General features: G+C 26.8%; 2 protein-coding genes across 4 annotated transcripts; both read right to left on the bottom strand.

Moving 5' to 3' along the window:
• Positions 1-824: 824 nt before the first annotated feature.
• LOC105792915 (profilin-2) lies at positions 825-2,802 on the bottom strand. Its single transcript, XM_012621766.2, has 3 exons — positions 2,580-2,802; positions 1,860-1,997; positions 825-1,240 (listed from the first exon to the last, which is right to left on the bottom strand). Exons 1-3 carry the CDS (start codon positions 2,700-2,702, stop codon positions 1,106-1,108), a joined length of 396 nt encoding a protein of 131 aa, XP_012477220.1. The 5' UTR covers positions 2,703-2,802; the 3' UTR covers positions 825-1,105.
• Positions 2,803-5,174: 2,372 nt separating this feature from the next.
• LOC105792916 (profilin) lies at positions 5,175-7,209 on the bottom strand. Of its 3 annotated transcripts, none has more exons than XR_001133373.2 (3): positions 6,782-7,209; positions 6,529-6,702; positions 5,175-5,517 (listed from the first exon to the last, which is right to left on the bottom strand). XR_001133373.2 is itself a non-coding variant. In XM_012621767.2 (3 exons), the coding sequence occupies exons 1-3, from the start codon at positions 6,889-6,891 to the stop codon at positions 5,383-5,385; spliced, it is 393 nt and encodes a 130-aa protein (XP_012477221.1). In that variant the 5' UTR covers positions 6,892-7,209; the 3' UTR covers positions 5,175-5,382. The 3 variants fall into 3 exon arrangements, 1 of the variants encoding a protein (XP_012477221.1); XR_001133372.2 differs by having other exon boundaries at positions 6,529-6,657; positions 6,782-7,201; XM_012621767.2 differs by having other exon boundaries at positions 6,529-6,676.
• Between the last annotated feature and the right edge of the window lie 3,464 nt (positions 7,210-10,673).

Consider the following 10,673-nt stretch of genomic DNA (forward strand, 5'->3'; position numbering starts at 1 on the left):
TCTGAAGTTGAGTACCTAAAATGTAATATACTAACAATTTAGTGCATTTGTGTGTAATTTACTTAATTCTATAAGTGATGAGATTAGAAATGATCAAATTAAAGAATAGAAGATGATGGTGTGCTCAATAAACTACAAATTTAAGTGTTGAAAATATAAATATTGAATGTTTGCTGTTAAATTTTATAATTATAAGTACTGAATTTATATTAGAAAATTATTTGGTAAATTAGTAAATATAAATATTGAATATATTTATGTTCGATAAAAGTAAATATAGCTTTTAAAAGATTATTTATTTTTAACTTTAATCTCATTAATATAATATTTTATATTGTTGTGGATATATTAATTTGAATATTTCATTTTTATAAAAGTTAATTTATTTCAATTTTCAATAAAATAAAATCAATTTAATATATTTTACATTAAGTGATAGTAATTTCCTACCTACTTATCTTATTCAATATTTTTATTAAAATTTTACATTAAATAAAATTAAAATAATTGAAAATTTTCAATGGTTTATCCGCATAAGAAAAAGTATATATATAATATTCTAAATTTGCTTGTGAATTTTTTAGATACATATCTATATAATTTTTTATTTTTCAATTTATCTACCGGAAAGAGCCCAATAACTAATCCCGGTCGAACTTAATAACTAATCCTTCACATTTTATAGATGGAGTAAATATTGACCACGAAATTTAAAACTGCTCATTATATTTATTTTAATTATTTTCTTGTATTTAAAATAGCAGAGTCAAAAGATTATTTTTTCAATCTTCACAATCAAAATTTCAAACCCTAAAACACAAACAAACCGAAACAAAGGGTCAATTAAATTAAACAAATCCAGTAGAATTATCCACTGTAAATGTAAAAGAAGAAAAACCAAAAGTACCTCACTCCACAACCTTCATAGTATCCATCAAACAAAATACATAAAAACAAAGCAAAGAGATCATAAAACATAACCATTACAAACTTTTTCCATGTAAATACGAGTAATACGGAGACACTTCGATGCATGTTTCTTTTTTTCGTATAGAAAAAAACCCAAGAAGAAATGCATTCAAATAAGGACACACACCGAAGAGAATCAATAACCCTGATCGAGGAGATAATCGCCGAGCCTCTCGACGATCATGTTGCATTGGCCGGGTGTCATTGGTTCATCATAGATTCCGATGATCAAGGCCATATTGGTCTTCTTAACAGTAACACCTCCGGGTCCCTGAAATTAAAAAAGAAAATAGACTTGGAATACAAGTATAATAGACAGAACGAAATTTACAAGACAATGGCTGTGAAATCACGTTTGCATATGAAAACGTAACATCAAAAACAAGTGTACACCATATAGGTACGAAGAGCACATCACTAGTGCACCTAATTTTGAGTGGCTAATCCAGAATCATCGCACCGTAATGTGCTTAAGTGATGCATAGGTTTGAAACTGATGTTTCGGGTTTTCACCAGAATGTTCTTTTCATAATTCTTATGATATCAGAAGGCTGAACTAGATATTACACTCGGAACGAAACATAAGGCTGAAAAAATCAATTTCCATTTGAACATAATGTAAGAAACTCTGCATATGCAAATTAGTGTACCTAATTTTGAGTGGCTAATCCGCAATTAATATCGCAGTGTAACGTCTTTCAAACCGATGTTTTGGGTTTTCACCAATACAAGTTCAGGGCAACATGGAATATTCTTTACATAATTTTTAAGAAATGTAAGACCGACAAATCAATTCCCATTCGAACATAATGTAATAGACTGTATATATGCAAGTGAGAATTTTCGAGTTAATAAACGAAGCAGAACCAATAACAGATCAAGAACATCACCTTCTTCCCTCGGATAACAGCTCCCGCTTCGCCTTGGATCACCATGTATTTCGTGCCACCGAGGTGCAACCCGGTGGGAGCGAGCGTACCCGGTTCATTAAAGTCATTCATGATGGCATTAATTTCTTCGGGCTTGAACTGAAATAAACACAGTCGAGATTCAAAATCTATTTTTTCAGAACTATGATATCATTATTAAACTAAACCATTTTTAGACCAAGAGAACTAGATTTAAAAGATTAGAATATGCCGTAAGTCCCTATACTCTTGGTAAATTTTGAATTTAGTCCCCGTACTTTTATTTCTAATCTCAGATTTCAAATTCCAAATTTGTGAAGAGTACAGGGACACATTTTAACCGATTTAAATTCAAAATAAATTGGATTAGTAAGTACTCAAAAACATTTTCACTCTTTAATTACATTTATTATCATCATCTACATAGATCCATTAGCAAAAACTTCATTTGATTTGATCCAAAACTAAGAAATATAAACAAACAGAAACAAACCCAGAAATCATACAGATTTTCCAATCATAAAAAGGAAAAAAAAAAGTCGGTCAATAAATCATTCAACACAAAACTAAAAAAAAGAACTCACAGCAAAATCCCAACTTTGAAGCAAAGTTCATCAATCCTTTTAAAAAGCAAATCAGATCAGCGAATAAACCCATGCAGAAACAGAAATTAATCATTAGATTCAGATCCCAAACTCAAACCTGAGGGAAATTGGCGCTTTGGGCCCAAACGCTGCCGTCGTGGGCGATGATAGCGGCGGCAGAGAGATGGTTTCCTTCGATTTCACACATCAAGTGATCATCTACGTAAGCTTGCCACGACATCTTCTTCTTCCTTCTTTGGTTTTCAAAGGGTTTTATTTTTTGGGTGCGTGTTTTAAAGATAAAAAGGAGAAACTGTTTGACTGAAGAGACAAGATTGTGTGAGCTTTAGACACAGATATATAGCGTCGAAGATGTTAGAAACAGCGAGATCTGCGACACACTTCTTTTTTTGGGCCAATTTTTTCAAACCCAAAAATTTTAGTTGGGCTGCAACTCCAAAATATTTTCAAAATTAATTTCTTTTTTGAAATTCAAATTTAATTTATTTGTTTAATTAAAAAAATTCGGTAACGTATGAAATATTAAGAGTGAGTTTTATTAATATTTTTAGTTTTATATTATTTTAATTTTTTAAATTTTAAATTTTAAATTTTTACTTTGACAAAGTTTTAAAATATTTTACATAAACATTTTTCTTTATAAAAAAATATTCAATAACTCTTATAGTTTTTTAAAAATATTTTTATAGAATTTTAAATCATTTTAATTTTAAAAATAATTTTTTATTTTTATCTCATAAAAATAAAATAAAATTCGAGATCCACGATTTTTAACTTCTATTTTAAAATGGTCTAAACATCACCATTCAATTCAATTTTGATTTTGTGAAAAAATTTAAAATTATTTCTCTTCGGTACGTTTTTTTTCTTTTTCTAAAATGAAAATAACTTATTTTAAAATAAAAATAAACTTTAGTAGGGAATTTATTATTTTGTATTTAATATTAATTACAAGTATTATAATTTGCGTAAGCATTGAATGACTCACTCGAACTAAATTTCAATTTTTTGGGCTAAATTGAATAAATTAAAAAATTTTAACAAGTTAATTTAAAGTCTTATTGTCAATCTAATTAAATTTCAAGTTAAAACTTATAAATTTAAGAATATATACACATAAAACTTTTTCAAAACAAAATAAGGGAAAAAACCTTTAAAGTTCTTTTGGAATATGATATTATGTTATTTTATTTATTTTCCTAATTTTATAAACTTTTATATTATTTTTTGAAAAGTTGAAGATTGTTTTGAATTTTTATAATTATTCGGTAAACTTTGGAAAGTTTTATTAATTTTAGTTTTAAAATTTTTAATTAACAATTTTTTCGTAATTTTATTATTTTTGAATTTTATAATTCTAATAACTTTTTCAAAATTTAAAACTTATAGATTTTTTAAAAAGTCATGGTTTTATTTTTTCTTAAAAGAATTATAATATATGATTGGTTGAATTTTTAAAATTCAAAAGAACAAATTTAGAGGGACCAATTTGATTATGTTTGAAATTGACATAGATCCAAAAGGTATTTATGTCAAAGTAAAACATAAAAGGAAATTCCTAAACTTAAAAAGACGTATTTTGTTATTCGTATTTTTCATATTTAAATTACAAAATGAGATTTTAACCAATATTTCATCAAAATAGATGAGATTACATTGACTATTGACCACTTGATTTTTTATTTTTGAGGTTGACCCTTTCACTTGGGATTAATGTTTTGATGAATAAATGAGATTTTAGAGCCACAAAAATAAAAATAAAAATAAAAGAAAACGATTGATTGATCATTTACTAATTTAGCTATTAAATCAATATTTATTGACTTTAGATTTTCTTTTTAAAAACAAAATATTAATAAATAAATATTCTAATATTAAATTATTTACACATACACATACAAATATATATAACTATATTCTACTTTTAAGAAATATTTTTAAAAAAATATTATTTTATGTGCCTCTATGCATATTTAAATAAATAGAACTCCAAGATGTCTCAATCAAAAGGGACTCAAAACTTACATCACCATAAAAATAATAATAATAAGATAAAATGGGAAATACAACATGATATGAAATAATAACACAAATATAAAAATTATAGAATATAAATTTTCAATAAAATACTCGAAACATTATAAATATGCTTATCAAGTTTACTCATATAATGATAAATTTAACCTTTAAAGTATACATTTTTTTATTTGACCCGTATTTTTGGAAAAGAAATAAATTGTTTTTTTAACGAAATGTTAACTAAAACATTAATTTTTTAATGACGATGGTGTGGCAACCTGTATGCTAGTTCACGCGTTCTTCATACTAACATAAAACTATTTGTATTATACGTCACATCAACAAATAATGATAAAATTATAAAAATTCAAATTCAAGATTAAGAAAAATTCAAAAAATTAACACAAAATACGCATGGATTGTCATGTGGACTGCCTCGATTAAAATTTAATATTTTGGCCAATATTTCTGTTAAAAATAGCAATTCAAATATTTTTAAAAAGTTGAAGGTTAAATTTAACTAAAAAAAAGAATAAAGGTTAAATTGAGAAAAAAATATAAACATTAAGAAATGAATTTATCAGTACATCAAAATAAAAAGACTAAAATATTTAAACCTTATTTGTGAGCAAAACTGAAAACATGAAACAGAAGTCCAGATTTTTTTAAAAAGTGGCAACAAAAAATAGATAAGGTAACCATTGATGGGGATTACACATAACCAAGAAGAAGAAAAAGGGGGCATATATGGTGAAAGAAGCAAATCAATCAACCAATATGCCAATTAAATTTAATATATGCATAGTTTTGAATGACAAAATTAAATTTCAAGAAAAAGGGCATTGATTTTGAAGGTAGGTTTTATTTTTATCTTTTTAATTTCAAAGTCCCTGTTCAGCAAGATAATCACCCAACCTTTCAACAACCATGTTGCATTGTCCTGGAGTCACTGGTTCTTCATAGATACCAAATATAAGACCTTGTCCTGTTTTCTTAATGGTCACTCCTCCTGTTCCCTGCCACAACATATGTCCACACAATTTTCTATTCAAATACTAGTAGAATCATTACCCTACGTTATTTGAATTTGAGTATATTTTTTCTGTATTACCAGAGGTGCCCTATTTGTTTTAGGGTCTAATTCTAAAAACTAAGCAAGTTCGGGTTAAGATGGCATTTAAATGAAGCCATCTCAATAATAATGATTCTGAGTTTGAACTCAATCTAAATGTTCGGAGAAAATGTTCACTCCATTTCTTCTAATCACCTATTGGTAACATGAATACGGTATTTGTTTTAACCTCGAGTTTTGCCTCTCTAATCTGAGGAGAACTTAAAGGAGTTCATGGAGTTTGGTGGGAGAGTATAATCCATAATGAAAATGTTTTTAACATTTTTGGCCTTACTCACTAAGACCATGTAAAGGCATGGTTCAAACCCCCAAGGTCAAATACAAAAACATTTCATTGGTGGACCAAACACTCCCACTAAACTCTATGAATCCGTTGAGAGCTCTCCGTGAAGTCAGGAGATAGAAACCCAAAATTAAAAACAAGTAGAGGTACCTCAGGAACAATACCTACATTGAAAGTCCAAGACGAAATTAGAAAGCGACCTCCTTCAACAAAATTATTTTGAATTCGGATTATTGTAGGTTTGAGGATCAAATATAGATAAATTCGAGTTTTAGTCGTCTTGAGTTACTTATTTGAATCATTCGGGTTTAGATCATTATTTCAAGTTGAAGTCAAATTATTCAAATTAAATGTGTTTAGGTTGTCTCATTTTTTAATTTATTCATGACAACTCTAAACTTTTAATGTTAGACAAATATCTCATAAAAAAGAATTAGTAAATTATCATTTAACATTACCTACATTCAGATATGAATATATATTTTGTTGATGAAGAAAGACAATTCACATTTTCTGAAATCTCTTATTAAACTCCTAAAAGTTTTAAAAGTTTTAATTAAATCCCAAAATTAAAAAAATAAACTCCGAAAATTATGGGTTAAAGAAAATAACCTTTTTTTCCACGAATGACAGCACCAGGCTCACCCTGTATGACCATATACTTTGCAACGGCAAGATGTAACCCTTTAGGAGCAAGGTGGCCCGGTTCATCAAAATCTTTGTGACCTCACTAGCATTTAACTGCAAATAAGAACAAAACCTTCATAGGGGAATTACATCAAACACCTATCGTGCAACCAAAAAAAACTGACGATCAGATGCCAAATACCGAAAAAGGGTTAACATAACTATGGTGCATTATGACCTGAGGGAAGACGGAGCTTTAAGATGTTGGTCTTGGCCTTCAATGTCACACATCAAGTGCTCATCTACGTAAGTTTGCCACGACATTTTTTGTTTCGTTGGGTTTTGCATGAGATGATAATGATGTTATTGGGGGAGCTACGAGGGGGAAAGCAATGGGGGGAGAGGGGCTTCAAGTTTGAATAACAATGGCAAAGATTAAGGGTTATTAGTGGGATTTCTGAACCGTCTGTTTTGGAGCTTTTCATTTGATCTATGCCATTCATGTCCGCCATTATTTTAGCAACCATTGCTCCCCATGACCTCTCTTCCCTTGCCAACCGCCATTTTTTCTCCTTTTCACGTGTCTATTTTTGCTCTGGTTAAGATGTGCTATAAGTCCCTACTCCCTAAACTCTTCGTAAATTTGAAATTTAATGTTGATACTTTTATTTTTAGGAATTTAGTTTCTCTACCTTTTTAAATTTCAAAATTCAAGTCCAACAGTTAAAATTATTTTCTTAAATTCAAGTTTATTGCAATATTATTTTTTAATTTACGTTGCTACCAAATGAGTAGTTTTCTTTATTTCAAAATGCCACATTAATAAATTTAACAAAAAAATTAATAGAGTTGAACTATTTGACCTAAATTTTGAAATTTAAAAGTAGAAAAACTATATTCCTGAAAATAAAAGTATAAAAATTAAATTCTAAATTTATGAAAAATATAGAAACCTATAATATATTTTAACCTTTTGCTTTTATGAATAATGCCTACCATTTAAACTTGTGACCATGGGTATCAGAGACGGGTTGGATTGATAGATTTAGTCATCAGTTAAATTGAAAATTGACAGTTGAATTGGTTCAATCGGTAAGATTAATCACTACAAAATTGGTTAAATTGGTAAAAGAAATTTTGAACCAAGTAGAAATTCGATTAAAAAATCGTTTGAAGTGGATTTTTGCTAACCTTTTTTTTTTAAATGTTACAAGTACAATTAGAGTATAAATACAAATACAAATACATATATGAATAATCATAAGTATCAAACTATTACAAGATGATCGAATGAAGAACAGCTACAATCCAAACTAAAATTAACAAATTAGACTAATTGAACTAAACACACACAACTAATTGAACTAAACACACACATGGCAGCTACACATAGTAGGACTTCAAGAGCCGCTCATATAATTGGGAATAAATGATTATGCTTCGTTCATATTACTATTATTTAATTATGCTCATTTTTTTTAGGTTTTTTAAAATTTTTATTTTATTTTAACCAGTTAAATTGGGAATTGATGATTTGACCAGTTCAACTATTGGTTCAATTCTTTCAACATTATTTGTGCCTTGTAAATTTTGTATGTTAATCAATATTGTTTGAACCAGACTAGACTAGCTGATTGGACCAATTAGATTGGGAATTGGTCGAGAGGTCAGTTCAAAGAGTGGCTTTGAACCGGTTAGATCAAGAACCAGTACAAACTAATGGTTGAATCGGATTTTTTTTATTTTTTTTATTTTTAATAATTTTTTAATTAGATTGATCAAACCGATAAATCGATAGCCTGACCGGTTCGACCACCAATCCAATTTAAAAGAACATTGATGTTAATGTATATTACTGAATTTATCTCATGAAACAAGTTAAAATGATAGTAAAGTACTATTGAGGTCCTTATACTAGAAGTCAAATTGCATTTTGTCTCCTCTACTCGAAAAATAAGTAAATTAGTCCCTGTACATTAGATCAAAGAAAAAACAAGTCATTTTGTTAAAAATTTTATTCATTTCTATTGTTAAAAAATAAGTCCTTACACATCAGGTATACGTAACACGTCTCGTTTAACTGTATGGTTATTTCGTTAGTCACGCTATTTTTTCACAATAAAAATAGATGGAATTTTCAATAGAAACGATACGTTTTGCTATTTGATCTAACATACAGGGATTAACTTACCTATTTTTTTAGTAAATTGGGTAAAATGCAATCTAACTCTAAATATAGGTGTCTCAAAATAATCTTAACGGGTTATATGTCCTAGGCATTATAATATGGACCAACTTGTGGATTGTGCAATCATGGAAGAATCTATTTAAGAATTACACCTATCATCTAGATCAACCATAAAGCCACAAATGAAGGAAATCTTAGTTTTCTTAAAATGAGCATTTCGTACAAATTTCTTCCACAACAATCCCAACTAATAATTAATTTACTTTGTATAAGTTTACACCAATTTAATTATAAAATTATTAAAATATTTTATTAGTATTTTATACTTTTATATAATATTTTAAATAAAACAACTTAAAAACATTGTTCAGATCAAGCATAAGATCAATAAATTCAAATGAAAATCTCTGGTTAAAATAATTTTATAAATATATTTTAATATAAAAATTTTCGTTCATTCACAGAGGCGAAGCCAGAAATTTTCTAGGGGCTGAAATTAGATTATAAAATTTTAAGAGATCAAAATATAATTTTATCATGTGCTAACATTAAATTCCAATATTTTTAAAGGGACTAAATAGAATTTTTTCATATTTAGGGACTAAAGTATAATTTTATCATAAATTAATTTATAACTTTACTATTTCCAAAAGGATTAAAGTATAATTTTTCATTTTAGGAAGACAAGTTCCCTACTAGCCCCTTAACTTTGTCTCTATTCACCCATATTGTGATTGCGATAAAATCTAATATTTATTAAAATTATGCACTTAATCTATTTTTTTATCTTTATATATTTTTTCTTATAAAAGAAATTGTCTCTTTATTTTATTGTAAAGGATCTCTATATATTTTTGAATTAGTAATTATTAAATTTAATATATTGAAATTGAACAAACAATCCATTCATTATTTGACTCATACTTAAATACAAATATAAATATATTTAACACTTTGCTTTAAATTTAAATAACATAGTTGAAGAGCTAAATAAACGCCTAAAGCATTTTTTATCTTTCAACTTTATAAAAAAATCATCTCAAGATTAGATTTAATTTTTCGTCTTTTTAACCCTTAAATTTATGATTTTTGTCAAATCATCCCAAAATTAATAGAAATGTTCATGTTATTTTAACTTTTCTAACGATAGATTACATGCTAATATTTAATTAATTTTAAAATTTTTAAAAATATTAAAAGTATTATTTTTATTTTTATACTTTTTAAATAATTTCTAAAAAATTATAATGTTTTGAATCTTTAAAATTTTAAAAATTAATTAAATATTGATGTATTGTTCACGTTGCAATCCACATGTATGCCACATTAGCAAAGTTAAAAACGTTAACTTTTCCATCAATCTTAAGGTGATTTGACAAAAATACAATTTTAATAGCTAAAAAGACGGAAAATTAAATGGAGAACTAAAATATTTTTTTATGAAATTAAAGGGCTAAATAAATCATTATGCCAAAAATAAATACAAACTCAATACTAACGCAATATATTTATTTACATACATAAGAATATAATAAAATTTAAAATCATATATATTAAAATTTATTACAATTCTTGTAGTATTAATCGAAATAACAGCCCTTTTATCTGCATTTTCCAACAACAATTTAACAATATAAGATTCCATAATCTTTGCATCAATAGGAATATCAAAAGAAATTAAACGAATGCATATTTGTATTTTTTTAATTATTCAAATTCAATTTATAAATTTATTTAAAAATTTAAATTTGTTTATAATCCCTAAGTTATCTAATTTTGAATTAAAAATATTAATCTACAAAAAAATTGATTTCAAAATTTTTAATCATTTTACGGAGATCCAAATCCATAAAAATCCGATTTTGAATATGCTAAAATTATTATATATATAATCGAAATTATAAACATTTTATAAGTCATGAATTTATCCGAATAAACAAAT

The sequence above is a fragment of the Gossypium raimondii genome, chromosome 8, assembly GCF_025698545.1.
Source record: "Gossypium raimondii isolate GPD5lz chromosome 8, ASM2569854v1, whole genome shotgun sequence".
Taxonomy (NCBI): Eukaryota; Viridiplantae; Streptophyta; class Magnoliopsida; order Malvales; family Malvaceae; genus Gossypium; species Gossypium raimondii.